Below are 16402 nucleotides of genomic sequence, written 5' to 3'. Positions count from 1 at the left end.
CCTGTACTGATGGTAAATAAACTTAATAAACCAAAGTCAGCTGCCTCTCTTTACGATTGTTAGAAAAAACATTTGACACTGTTACTCAAGAAGATCAGGATGCGATCTAACCATCTTGGCGCCAGGAGCACGTCCATCATTCCCCTATATCATGCACCAAATAGATGATCCTAGTTTTCACTCCTTTCTACAAATCCTTACAAATATCACTAACACTACTTTCTATGTAACTTTGAACATTCAGCCATTCACTTGTCATGGGTAAAATTGTTCCCTTGTTCAAGAAATTAAAGCCATCAAAAAAAAGGATGACACAAACAAAACAAACAATCAAGAACTATCCTGAAAATCGGGGGAAATATGTACATACATTTGGATTTAAATTGAAAGTGGAAACATTTGACAGACTTTGGACCAGATGGGACAATTATGCCAGACTACATATTTTGGACTATTTATACATGTTTAGATGTTTCTCTTTTCTGTTCTGTTCTGTTCATTTGTGTTGTATTCAAAAGAGAGAAATAAATAAAACCTTTAGTCAGAACTATTATTTTCTATGTACTTCTGCTTGAATTATTCCTATAACATTATCCATAGATTTTGACGAATTTTACTTTACATGGAACATTTTTTGTTTAAATTAAAACTAAACCTTTTGAAAACCCCTTTTATTTGTCCACAAAATCAAAAGATGTAGCGTAGCAAGTGTGGGTGATTTCTGTCCTACAACATGGGTATGATTTTCAAGCCATTTAGCCTCTGGTTGAAGAGCGAACCCTTCACTGTTGCCCCCGATACAAACGTCAAACTCTTGGTGAGCGCTTTGTATTTCCTTTTAAAATCCCGGTTTAGGAAAGTGTGCAGGATCCCCACTCAGCCTCTCAGCTGTGGAGCTTTGATAAATGGCTGACCAGGTGCTGCTCCAATTTGTCTTCATCATTCAGTTTTAGCGAGCTGTAACCTATCTGTCATTGAGCCCAGCCCTCAGCAGAGGTTTGATGCGCTTCTGCACGTGTACTCATAAGGCTTGAACCAGTGAATTAATGGAAAAGGCCCAAGGCAAGTGAGAATATAGTGAACTCATTACACCGTTTTACCTGTAAGGGCATCTTTTAAGTGTTAATTAATGATAGTAACAGGAGAACGCTTTATTTAGGTAAGTCAGCGCTTTATATATATGGTAACTTTATGGCCCATCGTCACAACACTCCTGGCTGCACAGACGTCAGTTGAGAAACGGGCAACACAGAGTTTCTGCCAAAATGTGTAAGATTTGCAAAAGGCTTTTATAGTTCACTGAGAAATAGGCTCTTAATAAGTATAAAGTTAATCAATTATTTTATTAGATGGTTGAAGTTTCAAGAAACAAGTAATAACATGTGATAAAGTAAATTAAGGTGAAACTTAACTGTACATTATAATAAAAAATAATAATGATTTAAATATGCTTATATCGTGAAAAAATATAGGGGGAATTTTGGCAATGTCAAAAAAGATATATAGTACAAAAGGATCTTTAATGGACCTTTATTTAACCAGGAAAGTCTCACTGGGATGTAGCGTATCTCTTTCAGGGGAATCCTGGCCCCAGAGAAGACATGGAGAGAACATGCAAACTCTACACAGTAAGGTCCTGGGCTGAGTCGAACCTAGGACCCTATCGTTATGGGGTGAGAGCGCACCATCGTGCCGCCCTGAACTTAGCAACTGGAATAAAGCAGTTTATCTCGTTTATCACACAGACAACACATTTCTGTCTGATATTTTGTCTTTGTCAGAAAAGAGATTTGTTGAGAATTAATAAATTAGGACGCACATTTCTCATTGTTTGCTAACAATCTAATACATTTCCACTCACTTCCTGCTCTCGACATTGGAATAATAGCTTCACATTGACCTTTGACCTTTAATGTATGTAATTAAGTCAGAATATCCCATTAATATTAAAAATGCAAAACACTGTGCAGCTGAGTGATCAAACAGAAATGTGGATGACATATGTCAATAATACATTATGAATGCAGACATTAAAGAGTCACTATGGAAACCTTAAACAATGGCTTTGTTAATCAACACTGACGCTTAATGAAGTTTTAATTTACACCTAATCACATCGCGTAAGCCATGCCCAGTTGCGTCGGCCCGTATGGGGAGGCGGAGGGGCCAAAAAGGCTCTCCTCTGAGATCAACAATCACCTCTCATTAGCGTTCCGGGGTTCCTGAACTCCTCCCACTGAACTCTTAAACTATGAGCCCTCATGTAATGCTATAAATGTCATTACCACGCCTGGGCCCTTTCATCAAAACAGAGGTGGGTTATGGGCCATCAACAAGATTTATAATGTCACTTGTAGCAGGTGGTATATAGGAATAATTTATGGCAGCACATTCACTGTATAGATTCTCATGATTTTTGACAACTGAATACGCACAAAATGTTCATTGTCTTTGTATTGTGTGATGTTTTAAACGTTTTACTTATTAAATATATTTTTGGAATCCTAACGTAAATAAATAATATGACTTAAGTAACAATTTTTACTTAGTTCACTCTAATTTATCAGGTATTACCATTACTTCATGTGGTTTCATAGACACATAGACGTATACAGACACAGAAGCATAGTATAAAACTTACCCCTGTGACTGACTTGATCATGAGTTCATCATTACTGAGCCTTAGTTATTCCAACTAACTACACTAAAATCTCCTGGTCTACACACAAACTGACAGCGATGTGTCATATCCACTCCAGTGTGTTATGGAATACATTCAAGCAGTTTGAGAGTTGTAAGAAGACACATGAAAGTGGAAGTCGAAGCAGGAGAAGAACAGCATGAAGCACGTCTGGTCGACATTATTAGCTGTGGAAATAATGTATATTTTATTCCAAGCAGTATTGCCTCTAAACATTTATATCCTCACAGTCACAGGTCAAAATAATGTCACTTGTCAGTCACATTCACTCCACATCACAGACATTTGAAAAAGACTGCATTTAACAGTAGCTCAATTTTGATGTCTTCTTCTGTGTGATGTCCACAGATCATGTTGGTCAAATCCCTCATACGCCAAATGTCTGCATAGTTTCTCATGAAAGAGTGAACTCAATATGCGCAGTGTGAAATGTATAATATGTCCTCACCGCTCCATCAGCTGTGCCCCTCATTCACACACTGTATTGTTGACATAAAATAAAGACGCTTTAGTTTCCCTCTTCTCCAAAGCAACGAGAGCAGAGTGATCCGATTACCTATAAGATACTGTCAAATGTAAACTGCATTCTCATATACACTATGGAATGTCACATTTGTCATCTCACAGATATGCTTTTCTTTTAGAGGATAGTATGAAAATAAACAAAATGCCAGGATGTTTGATGATAGATTGGACTATGCTCAATATAGTTTACATAAATATGATAACTCAAATTCACAAGTTGAAGGCCTTGTGTATACTTTAAACACACCGATTTGAAGAATTAAGAAAGAAATATCCACAAGGGTCAGACGTTACCTCAAATTCAAATACTTCTCAGAACACAATGTTCTTAAACAGCACATACAAATAATAATTGCCGTGAGTGACGCTGGAGTTTCGTTATTTAATTAAATGTTTTATCCCAAATGCACAATGAACACGTCAGGCTTATTGTTTGTGCGTGTTTCCTTTGGAATATTGATTTCAAAGACAATCAGAAGAATCTGGTCTTGGTGGCATACTCAAGTCTATACAAAGATCATTTTATGTAATTAGAAACCATAAAACAAATAGAGACCAATAAAATATTCTTTAAAAAATCTGATCAAACTAGAAAGTCAATATGTCTAATTTCCTAGTCCTCAAAACTGTTGTTCTCTCCCTGGTGCAGTACTACATGGTGTGGCCCAGTGTCTCTGAAAAGGACATTGAAAAACTGCAGAACAAGGCGCCTTGCTTTTGTCAGGAGTTTCTGGAATGCCTGCCAATGTGGTCAGATAAATTTGGATTTGGCTGGGTGTTTTTTATTTTATTTTTCATTTAGTTAATTTTATTGTATTTCTGTTTCTGTAATTTCTTTGTGATTTAAATGCATTTTTCAAGTTGTGTGAAGCACTTTGAATTGCCTTGTGTATGAAATGTGCTCTACAAATAAACTTGCCTTGCCTTGCTTTAAACTGCTCTAATTATACAAGTATTCAAAGCATTTACAGAAAATTAGCTTGGACATTGTTGAAAATCCATGAGAATTTGATCTCATTTGCTTTTACAGAAACATTGTTGTCTCAAAGAAATCAAATGTTTTTTATAATAAGCTTTTTATTGTACCTTGCATAATTTTAACACATGACACAAGTTCATGGCCATTTTACTCTGCATGCTGTTACACAACTGGACAAACATCTGCACAAACGCTTCAAATATTAATGTTTCAACAACAACAAAACTTTATCGGAACAATTACAATTTACTTTCATATATTCATGCATAGATTATGTATTTGTATGCTTTACTGTTATGTATGCTTTACTGTTATTTAACATTACATTGTCTATCTAATGTGTTTTTAAGTCCCCGGGAAGAAAGGTAATTGTCAAGGCAATTGCTAATAGTGATGCTAATAAACAAACATATCACCTCATCTGCTCGCTTGTTTTAGTAAGAGAGATTGTGCATCCTCCAACCAACAGATGAGACTAGAGCCACGCAATAGAGTTTGCAGCTTTTAAGGCTTTTACACTTTATTAGAATGTACTAGTACTCATTTAGACGCTTGTCTGATATCCAAAACACACACTACTTCAATACTTTACAAGGAGTGAGTCTAGTGACCACCCCCTGGAGCTAAACTTGCACAGAACCGAGCAATCTGATTAGTTTATTTCAGTGATGCATAGGGAATGGAGGAGCTAATTGGTCATCAAACATTAAGACCAAAATCGAACTTCTCTCTCCTCAGAATAACTTTTTTACTTTTAGTTTTATACTTTACCTATCGATTCTGTCTTTTATTTAGTTTTTTCCTCGTAAAGCATTTTTCCCTTGTTTTGATATGTGCGGCCCATGCTTATTCCTGATTGGCTAATCCACCTGTCAATCACACCCACCTAAACTCAGGGAGAACCAGTGACTAGACTCACCAGATATCGGTCTGTATGAAAAATACTGAGAAAAATACAGAGATATATTTACAATATATTTTGGACTTTCTAGGCAATAGTAACAACAAACTAAAAAAAATGTTCTAGTGCTCTCTCTTCACACAACATCTAACTGCAACATGTATATAAGGCCTTAGCAAGTATGAGTTTCCAATAATAGCATCCAGGCACATAAGCAAAACAACGTGCAATATATGCTGGTGATTACATAAAGCTATCACTGGATTGTGCAGCCTCGGCGTGATCCAGGATTGGGTTGCCCTCTGTCCAAAGTGGAAGAAAAAAAACCACACACGTACCGCCTGTCTGTCTCCACCTTGTCTTTAGCCAGTCACAGAGGAGCAGCTGGCCTGAATATCTGAGTGCCTTAAATGAATTGGAATCTTTTGGGTGCAAGGCCTGAGTGATTAAATACAATAAGACTAATATTCTTCTGTGGGTTGGGAGTCAGAGAAAGGATGGATGAAGATGAAAAGCGTGGAGAAGTGAGGGATTGTCATGATCGTTGTAAAGTGGTTCCGCTCTTTGGGACTAGCCCTATTTAAAGCAGGAGCCCAACCATAGGCGGCATAAAGTTAGGCTGGCTGCTACTTGCTGCTGTGGCAGGTTGAACATCTTACCCCTTTGTTTGTTATGGAAACACTTCATGATGTAAGGTTTTATTTCCAACGATCTGAACGTCGTCTGTTTGCATCTATCAACCGCCCTTAAGAGACTTTATCCCTTTACCATTTGGTCAGCTTAAAGCAAGTTGAGTTAGGAACACCTGCAAGTACGGTTGGTATGGGCTGGTGTGAAAGCGGCCCATGGGCTTTGATGGACTAAAGAGCCCAAGACTACATTCTGGAGGTGATCTTGTTACAGTTGCAAGTGGACTCCAGTGCGGTTCGCTTGTGATGTGTGAATCTTAACTAAATTCGGCCCAACTTGTGCCTTCCCTATAACGCTAAGCACGATCAAAATAATGCTGCTTTCACATTCATATTGGGCAGTTTGGATGGAAGATTTCTTTTAGGGCTGTGCTCGTTCTCGGTGCTCGTTCGTGGGTTTTACTATCCCTCCAATGAATCGCCCCTGACGTCACAACTTGGATCTTTCACGCTGCTTTCCCATTTCTCCAACTTGGGCAAATGAGTTGGTGCAGTGTTCACGTGTGCTCGGAAAGTTGTATTTATGATTAGTCCGACACCACATGAAAGCAGCATAAACCCCAGTGTGGCAATTAAAATGGGAGAAAGAGAAATAGATTGAAAGATGTTTAATGAGGATGAAATTAATAATCCCTGCCAGTTATTTTTATATAATCAGATCACAATTTCTGAGAATGATCACAAAAACCAGCGGAGTTCACAGGCTAATCTATATTTATTCTAGTAAAATGGTCTAGCGGCCTAAACAGTCATCCAGTTGTATAGCACAACTATTCATAAAAAAAAATATCTATATGACTTGTTTGGTGAAAAGTAAAAATATGGAAGAAAAGAGTGTTCAAAGATCTGAATCCACAAAAACAGCTCACACAGACTTACCTGTCTCGGATAGATGTCCCTATCTCCAATGAACATGTGAACTATGCCATAAATAAGTTAATGACTTTGAGGTAAATCTGTACAAATTATTATGAAGTAGAATGACATGTTTTGCTCTGGAAGTTAACTTTTCCCATCCATGGAACATCAAACCTGCCTTTACCACTATTCATTTTGGTTTACACCATCACTAAAAACTTAAAAGCATTGAACATTGGTTCTGATTGTCAAACTTTCTTTTTGGTCTCCTTTATTTTCATTCATCCAAGACGAGTGGTGAAGCCCTTTGATGCTCTACATCCAGAAATCATCTGATGTGATGCAACATGTTATAGGGATTCATAAAAAGGGAGTGTGCACTAAATCAGTTAGAGCCTAAAACTATGCCTGTGGGCATGTCTTCCGCTGCATTTGTATTAAAAATGTACACTTATAGACCATCATCTCTACATTTACGATCAATACTGGATAATTTTCAACTAACCCACTTCTTTTAGAGGGTAAGATCTAGGACTGAAAAGTGCACATTTAAGAACAAAGTTATGTCAGCGGAGTGTGGAGTTTCAATTAATAAGGCGGCATGTCTGACAGATAGCTTTTAACATAAATCACTTCCTCTAAGTGTGTCAAGTATCAAGTATGTGATGAGAATGTTCAGTGCAGACATGTTTGAGACACCATCAGACAGACAGGCCAGAGAAGCATGTTTTCTCATGTCTGTCTCCTCTGATGACATTTACAAAATGAATTTAGAAGTTGACTCTTCACAGATGGTTTACAGACATCAGCAACAGCAGAAGGATGTCCATAAATATATATAATAAAGTGATATGTTGTGTAATGCAAAGTGCTCTCAAAATGTTTCTTTCAGTAACCACTTTGAGTTATAGTAAGTTTATTCTGTAATGGAAAACTGATGCACAAACAATGTGGTCGAAATCTAATACCATTTTTTTTAAGTTAGAAGATTAAAGTGCCAGATTGCCTTTCATTAGATCTAGCCCCAAGCTTAGGCCCATAGTTGCTGACATCCTCCAGCTGCACACTAAACAGACTATGACATCCATGACCTGCCAGTTTGCCTAGTTTTACTGAAAAACTATTCTTTAGCTTGTAATGTGAGTGATATTTGAGCCAGCCACACGGGGTCATGTACCATGTGGGAAGTTCTTGTGCTTGTTCTTGTTCTTGTTTTCTTGTACGTTTTACATTTCCTTACTAAGCTGAACCAGGAAAGGTTGAGCCCGTTGATCCTGCTCGTTATAAATCTATACAAATCAACATTATGCATCACACCTCAGTCTACCAAAAGCACTGTCTCATAAAAAAATCTTGCCATTAACGTTTCACAATTTCACCTACTTGTGCACCTCCGATTTCAGTCAGGCCTCCTTCCTCTCTTTAATTTACAGCCCTGCAGGTTCCCTCAAGTGTTTACTCACCACAGGCATTAAACATAACTGTCAATTAGGAGTGGAAGTCTGGGCTCGTAATGGCCTTGTTTAAACCGCTGTGTGGACTAGCATTAGCGTCGGCCAGTCTCTCTGTGCGTAAACGACGTGGACGTGTGTCATGGCCGCCCTTGATCACGGCGAGCAGTGAACATTTGGCCTGACACCTTTACGAGAGGACAGGACCCCGCACTCACATATAAATCCCACCTCCACTTTGATGTGCTTTATCCAACTCACCTGTGGCTGATTTGTACGCGACTCTGTACCGCCGTTCGCTCCCTGTCGATAATTAGTGCTACTTATATTTTAGTCTGAGCTCAGCAGTTATTTAGCACAGGAACATAATGACTGGGAGACTGGTTGGCTAAAAACTGGACTCGACTGCTATTAAATTAACTGAAATTGCTGCACATAATACATAAATGTAATTATCAAAGGAATGTAAAGGTTTCTTAAGGGTACAGGTACCTCAAAATGGAAGAATGGAATGAATTGGTCAACAAATAATCAACATTGTTCTAGCTTCTTGTCATGTCAAGAGCGTTATCTATCGCCCAAAGTTACTACGCAAGGTCAAGGCAATGGCGACCTTTTACAGGAACGTTTTTTGTCTTTTATCATCATCTATGTGGGAAGTCTGTATGACTTTTGGTGTCATTTGAGTGTCCGTGGAGGTTCCATTCACGTCAGCATAAACTAATAACATGAAGTTACAATGATAATAATGTTGGTTTATTGAACTGAAAGATATACGTAATGTACCCTCCTTAGGCCTTGTGATTGACCACGCCGCTTCAACTGCAGCCGAGTAGATGTGTTTATTACAGTGTCGATCATCACATTAGCCTGCCGCACCTCGCCTCACTGTCTGTATGCATAATTTACTAATTCCCACTTAGTATCGCTGTGAATTATCTCTTTCTAAACACAACGTCGCCTCTTTAGGGATAATCAGCGTTCACTTCCTGGTGGAGAGGCTCACAGGTGTGCAGCCCAGATTAATGTCGGAGGCATTTTGGAGGAGAAAGGGTTGATGGAAAGATAAAGGACACAAAAGAGCTCATGAATTATCTGCATATACGAGCTGCTTATTTGATCAGTGATAAGGCGCAATGAGTCCACTTGCTCTCTCTATTCGGCACACGCAGCAAGTCTATGAGCCCCTGTGATAGCATCGTGTGAATGCCAATGACAACTAGTCCTTACAGTTCCTGTACAGTAGGGTACAAAAGTTACAGGTTTTAAAGAATTGTTATGGAAACAGAAACGTGTCTACAGAAGTTGGTCGAATGTCAAAACTAGAATTTTGCTTATTTGTGTTTCGTAACTTGTTGATTATTTTCATTCATAGCCTCCCTCGCTTGTATCAAAGACTGGCTGAGCACCGCAGTCCAAAACAGAGATTTTACAAAATGAATCATGAAAAAAAATAAAATGCACACATTTATTTCAAACAAAAAAACAAGAATTTGGGTGTTTATGTCCACTCATGTATGGGGTTTCTGCTATTTGATTTGGAAAGTGTATATCCCAGACTGGGACCCTCCTGCAATAAAACTAGTACTCTGTTGAGTGTTTATGCTGCACATAACTTTGACATACATATACATTCTTAAAGTTTTAAATTGTGTACAGAATTATTTACCAAATTCCTCGTGCCTTGTCAAAATCTTTCAAGAGTGTAAAGGTAACGTCCCATTGCACAGTTGTGACTAATTGTGGCATAAATGTGCAATGGCTTCTAATAACAGTCTTCTCAGCATGACGTCTGCATGGGCCCCGATTTTCACCTGCCACTGCTCTCAATCAAATAGTGGAAATGTTCAAAGGCAACCCAGTCACAGACACGATAACTCTTTTTATTGAGAACAAATGTTGAGGTTTGGATGGCGCAATGGCCCCTGAGAGAGAGGGAGAGGTGACGAGTGGTACAATCCCTGTGTGCTTTCGTAAAGGGCCTATGGGGCTATTTGATAACACAGGGCTGAGTTCCCTTGGGAGCCCACCAAAGAATAAAGCATGTGTTTTAATAAATTAGTTCCTAATGAAAGCATTTGGATAGGAGACGGAGTACAAGACAAATCAGACAGAAGGTATAGCTGTTTCCCGTACGACTAAATAAATAAACTAAAGATATACAGTGTATAAATGATAAACCGTTTGAGACCATAATGTCAAGGGTTTGTCTAAATCTGTTTGAGTGTAACCAGATCAAAGTCTTGCAATATCTCTTTAGTTTGAATCTCAATAAGAAACCAATTACACCCTCAACTTTAATTTAAATGTGATTCAAAAGAAGATTGGCTGCTACCTTCAATTTGACATTTTGACAATTAATTGCATTTTAGAACGTGATGAACTGCCTTAGATTTACAAAGGAACTAAGGTATCCATGTGAATTTGTAATCTAATTTTACAGAGCCAAGCGTGTTTTTAAAGCGAAACGGTGGGTTGTACCGTGGGGGATCCCTGGTGGTATCTGCCAAATATGACTTCCTTCCAGGAGTGAGAGGAGGAGCAGAGAACGGAGAGGAAAGGCGAGGTGAAAGGGAGTCCTGGGAGATTTAGTTCAAGCTCAGTTTCAGGTGGAAAATAGTGCATTATGTTATACTTTGGCCAGAAGGGAAATAAGGAGGAAAAGGTTGAATTTATTATTATTATTATTAACGTTAATAATAATAATATGTATTATAATAATAATAATAATAATAATAATAATATGTATAACAATCATCATCATCATTGGTTAATTACCTGTGCGTATAGGACACCAGGATTAAAAATTGAGGTAAAACCTGTCCGATTAGGGCCCATCACACAGCCCATTGGAGCTGGCAGATGCTTGGATAGACTTTTATGGATTGTTCAATGGCGTGCCATAATGAAGCAGGCAGCGCTCTGTGACCCATGCCGAAGCGGCCTGAGAGGCTCCAGGGACGGTCCCGCTGGGATACCATAATGCCCATAATGCCCTGTGCGTCCCACGGCTGTATTAATCACACTGAAAAATAAATGTGGGTAAGGGAAGGGGCTGGTAAAGGCTTAGAAAAAAAAAAATAATAATAAGTGCCCCGTTTATTCCAATCAAGGTCGTGATAATGAACCCTATAAAGGAAAATGACGCTCCATTTACTGAGAATGGATTGTGTGATAAGTGAAAAGTCGCATTGCTGAAAAGTGCCTTTCCCATCTGCATCTGACACACAGAAAATATAAACCTTGATGCAAATATAGTGTATGAAGAAAAGGCCAAGCTTCGGAAAATAGTTGAGAAAACAGTTTAATATTCTCCTTTAATAATGTAGGTACCCGTCAGTATTCGTGAACTGACGTTCTCATTATTTACATTCAAAGATATAAATTAGCAAAAGTCCTGATAACAACAAGATTGAGAAGCTTTTTCAATTTCCAAATGCTTCTCAAATAAAAAACGTCCTTAATATATATGTATGTATATTTACAAACGCGGTCATTTTCCAATGTTTGCAATACAACTTGCATAAATTAGGCATCATATTGCCATAATCATTTATAAAAATAAATATCAAATGTAGGCTTTTCCACTTTGAAGTGATGTATTCTTGTTAACTTCAGTCCAGTCCTTCGTTTTATAATCCAAAGCAAACTTTACGAATTCCAGAGAAAAGGGCCAAATAAGGTTTTGCACGCGTTTAAATAGATAATATAATATATCGTGGCAAAAAGACAAACTAAATGAACCTGAGTATTAACATATAAATCACATATAATGGGAGCAATTTCTCAAACAAAAATACAAATCCATGGTATGAATATTCCATAAAACCGTTTTCGCCAGTGAGTCCAAAATTTAAGGGTTTGTGGCCTATGTGTGTGAAGCAAAACCTCTAGCAGCTTTCTGTGGAACTGGTGGCACTGGATACGAGCTGGAGCAGTAAAGGTTCAGAGAGCGTGGAACATTAGGCTAAAAGGTGATGTCTCTTCTACGCTTTTATTGTCAAAGCAATTGTGACACCTGTCTGTACTGAACACCATACGGTCAAACTCCCTTTTCAACAACAAAAGATACCCAGCCTGTACGTACTTGGTAAAAAAAAAAAAAAAAAAAATCAAAATAAGAAGAAAATCCACGTTGCCACACGTGCGTTAAACAGGTTTAGCGTGGAGTGCGGATATGCAGTGCATTGTGGGAAACGGGCCAGTACGTGAGGAACAAACCGACAGATTTCTTTGCATATGGCTGACCCTGTGTAATTAAAATGATCCAACACAGAAAGATAAGGTTGGACTTGGGAGGTTCATCCACTATAGAATTCCTGCTCAAAGCTATGGCAACTATTCCCTGTTCATGAGTTTAGCGGCAGCCATCCTGCCCGTGCACGCGCGTGTGGAAGCATGCGCGTGTAAGCTGATTAAAGACCTGACCTATACTGTTACACTGCTGTGAAATGTTTTCTGTTGTTCGTAAAATGTTCCTTTTGTGATAAATAATAATAGTTTTTTTTTTTTTTAAAAAACTCTAAAAATAATGAATCTACAATTAACACCTCACTCAAATAATTCATTAGTGCATACTGTTGATGGTTTAGAAGGAAAGACAATGTGTGTGTGTGTGTGTGTGTGTGTGTGCGCGCGCGTGCGTGTGTGCCTGCATGTGTGTGTGCGCACGCGCGCGTGCGTGTGCAGGTGTGTGACTTGATAAGGCAGATTGCGCACAAATCTCCAATCGTGATATTAGCAGCGGTAAAATAAAACCGTTCTACGCTCACACTCGCCTTTACTTTCCTCGTTTTAAGAACAAATGTTCACCACGACTTTAACTAAGTTTTAAATGATACCGTGGTCTTCAAGTTTCTCATCTTACGTACCTTTCTTTGCTTCTAAATTTGATCTGAAAAGCTGATGTGCCTGCTGTTCAGCTGTACTGTTGTGTTTAGCGACAGGGGACTCGGGCCTCAGTTTGCCCTCTAAGTGCTGATTGTGATGATGTTGCGCTGCGCTTAGCGCTTCAGTCGCACTACAGGCGGACGAAGAGGCGGCGGCGGCAGCGGCGGCGGCTGCGGCGGCCAGACTGACTCCAGACGAGTTGTAGCGCAGGATCCCCTGGCCTTGCAGAGGACTGAAGTTGCCATAGTTTGTATAATTACTATAAAAGGGAGATGTGTAATAAATAGGTCTTCCGATGATGGAGGGGGGCGGGTAAAGCGAGGGTGGGCCGGCAGCAGAGGTGGGGGCAGTGAGGAGGCCCCCACTGGAGGAGGGGCAGTTCACTTGCTGCTGCTGTTTTTGGTCCGAGGTAGCAATCTCTGCGAGTGACCACAGCTTAGGCTTGACCAAGGGGCTCTGAGACGGGGCTCTGCTTTCAAGAACTTTGTTGCCCACCATGAGGCTGCGCGCCAGGTCCTCGCGCTGCAGGTGATGGTGGAGGTGATGGAGATGGTGGTGTGGGCTTACTATGGGGGCTTCTGCCCCGGTCAGCGGTGACGATGTGACGAGCTTTGGAGAAATACGACCCCGTGCGTCAAGGTGGCGCTCCACAGCCTCGTCCCCATCTTCATCAGCGGGACGCTCCGAGGAACGCAACTCCCCCGCGCGACAATTCACTTTCTCCACGTCAGATTCCGCCGAGCATGAGTGGTCAGTTAGAGTGTCCACGTGTAAACTAATACCTATAGGGAAAAAAAAAGAAGATCTAAATATATATTGAATTAACGCGTCCAAACAAATAAATACAATAGGTGTCTAATGCATTATTAATAAGCCTATAATGAATGGAGAAATCGCTTTTCTTAAAAAAAAAAAAAAAAAAAAAGTATTTATTAAACTATTTGTCATTAGTTTAATAATTGCCAAATGTGAACTAAATTATTGTTATTTATTTATTGTTATTTATTGTTTTCGTCAACAAATGTGTGTGTAAATATAATATAATAATACTATGATCATTATGATGATTATGTAAATAAATAAAGCCGAACAATATTGTGCGTAAAATACTGCACATTTCCTGCTGACTAACCCCGTTATGTTATCACAGTATTATGGGGCTGAGCAGTAAATAAAAAGCACACGTGCCCCTCCTTCCTCCCCTCACATCCTGCCCAGAATAGTTAAACGGCTCATTGGCTTGTGTACCCCACCTTCATCCTCGGCTGAAGCCTCGCTGTTATCCAGGTTTTTCTCGGACCTCTCTATTTCCTTCCTCTCCCCGTCGCCGTCCTCTTCGTCCTCGTCCTCGCTCTTGTTCCTGGGGGCCCACGTCATCTTGTTCTCCTTCTTGAGTCTCCTCCTGGCGTTGGCGAACCACGTGGACACCTGGGTCAGGGTCATTTTGGTGATGATGGCCAGCATGATCTTCTCTCCTTTAGTGGGATAGGGGTTCTTCCTGTGCTCCTGCAGCCAGGCTTTCAGGGTGGCCGTGGCATCCCTCGTGGCGTTCTTGCGGTAAGCCGGGTCGTTGAGCTGGTACGGATATCCGGGACTGCCGTATGGGTGGTAGCTGAGCGCCCCAGCCATGCCCGTGGAGTGTGGGTCATAGGGGGAACTCTGGGGAGAAAATTGCCATGTGATTCGCAAGTCACAAAACATGACGCAAATAATAGGGGACAAACACAATATAAGCTATTAGAAATAATAATAATATAATAATAATAATGATAATAAAATCTGTATTATCAGAACATTTGGATAAACGTTTGTGCTATATTGGCTATTCATTGTGAATTTGTAATTAAATTAAGACACATTTATTTTGCACATGACCACAAAGTTAGGCCCACATAAATTGTCTACTCAATGACCATAAAACTAAGTGTGTTAACGTGGAGCATGCAGGCCACATAGTGCCACACACTAATTGTTAACTAATGGATAAGATCGTTATCGGATTATCTAGTTAAAAGAAATATCCCAACAATACATTTGGAAAATACCATTTCAAATCATCTAATACCTAATTAATTATTTGCGTCTGGAGTTGACGCACTTTTTTGCCGCGTCACGGTGGTGTCAAATCTTCCATTAATAGCATTACAAATCCCATTACAAATCATATTGATGTGCAACTTCCAAAATATCTTTCAGAACTTAACACGCGTAAAGTACAATTCACCCGAACGCACGAGCACATTTTGACGCAGTTATGGTTTTAAACTTGAGGGCTCGCGCTTCAAATCTCATTTAAGTCACAGGGTCAACAATTAAATCATAGCGACTCAGGGTATAAAGGCCTTTAGATAAATGTCCCAAAGTGCTTTAAACGAACATTTAAATCGCCCTACATAACAACAATCAGCCCTTAACTCCCTTTATAGCATAGGAGAATATACATCATTTTACCACATATGACGGGAATCCTGCTGTGGGATCCGCCGAGTACGAGAGTGGACCGGAGAAGCCCGCGCCCGGCGACGCGGAGAAAGCAGCCGATCCCGGGTAAGGGCTGAACGCCGAGCCGGAGGACGACCGCGCCAACTCTTCATTCCGCGGAGCAGACAACGACGAGGGCCCGTAAGTTGGACACGAATAAAGCGCCAGCGAGCCCGGAGGCTGGTATAGATAAGCCTGAGGATAGGACATTGATGGGATATAAACAGATCGCCGATTCCCCCCAAAACAAGCGGAGCAAAAGCGCGGAGAAAGCCGAAGTAACAATCAAGTTAATAACGAGCCGCCAAAGCAGCCATCAAACACTGAATACAAAAAGTCCTCCTTCTGCTGCCCCTTGACTAAAAAGCCCTTGAAAGGTGTGTTAAAGTGCCCACATAGAGGCGGTGTGGCATGCGTCTTGATCCCCTAGCGTCCGATGTTTTTAGTACGCAGCGCTGTGAAGTGAGGAGTTGGGAGGGAAAGAGCCAGTGGAGTTTCAGACGCGCGGGGCGCAGGGGGGAACTGGAGCTGTCACTCCGGCTCATCTGAATATCCATCCCCGCCCCTTCCCTCTGCCTCACACACACAGGGTTCCGTGCTCACAAACAGCGACTCCACACAGCAAAAAAGTACCGCGACTGGAAATGCGATCCGTTGACTTTGCTGTTGTCAAACCGCTCTCACCGCCGTCACCAAAACTGGACTAAATGCAACGATTTTGACGTTATTTCTCTTATGAGGACCATGCGTTTAAAGTGCAAGCAATGTTTTAAAGTTGTGCCATTTTGAACCGTTGCTTTGTTTACGCACACGGCGTTGTGGTTGAATGTGCGTGTGTGGGGCTATTGCAGTGTAGGAATCAGGAAAAAAGCCATTGTATAATGTCCAGGTCTCGACTTACACGCTCTTATGTCGCCACTGCAGCCA

At 40.3% G+C, this 16402-nt stretch overlaps 1 protein-coding gene across 1 annotated transcript; it reads right to left on the bottom strand.

Annotated features, from left to right (window-relative positions):
• Positions 1 to 11392: 11392 nt before the first annotated feature.
• Positions 11393 to 15982, bottom strand: irx2a (iroquois homeobox 2a). Its single transcript, XM_072460958.1, has 3 exons — positions 15446 to 15982; positions 14248 to 14653; positions 11393 to 13776 (listed from the first exon to the last, which is right to left on the bottom strand). Exons 1-3 carry the CDS (start codon positions 15683 to 15685, stop codon positions 12968 to 12970), a joined length of 1455 nt encoding a protein of 484 aa, XP_072317059.1. The 5' UTR covers positions 15686 to 15982; the 3' UTR covers positions 11393 to 12967.
• Between the last annotated feature and the right edge of the window lie 420 nt (positions 15983 to 16402).

The sequence above is a fragment of the Eucyclogobius newberryi genome, unplaced genomic scaffold, assembly GCF_026437365.1.
Source record: "Eucyclogobius newberryi isolate DKJ021-1_F unplaced genomic scaffold, fEucNew1.0.hap1 SCAF_3, whole genome shotgun sequence".
NCBI lineage: Eukaryota > Metazoa > Chordata > Actinopteri > Gobiiformes > Gobiidae > Eucyclogobius > Eucyclogobius newberryi.
Note: the sequence above shows the minus strand (reverse complement) of the source record. Positions and strands in the feature narration are given on the sequence as shown.

Bases quoted from the DNA above. Each gene is read 5' to 3' on its own strand.
- irx2a (XM_072460958.1), bottom strand. From the start codon at position 15,685: ATGTCCTATCCTCAGGCTTATCTATACCAGCCTCCGGGCTCGCTGGCG. The intron at 14,654-15,445 runs GTAAAATGATGT...TTTTCTCCCCAG, and splicing joins CAGGATTCCCGTCATATGTG to AGTTCCCCCTATGACCCACA. The intron at 13,777-14,247 runs GTGGGGTACACA...TTTTCCCTATAG, and splicing joins GGCTTCAGCCGAGGATGAAG to GTATTAGTTTACACGTGGAC.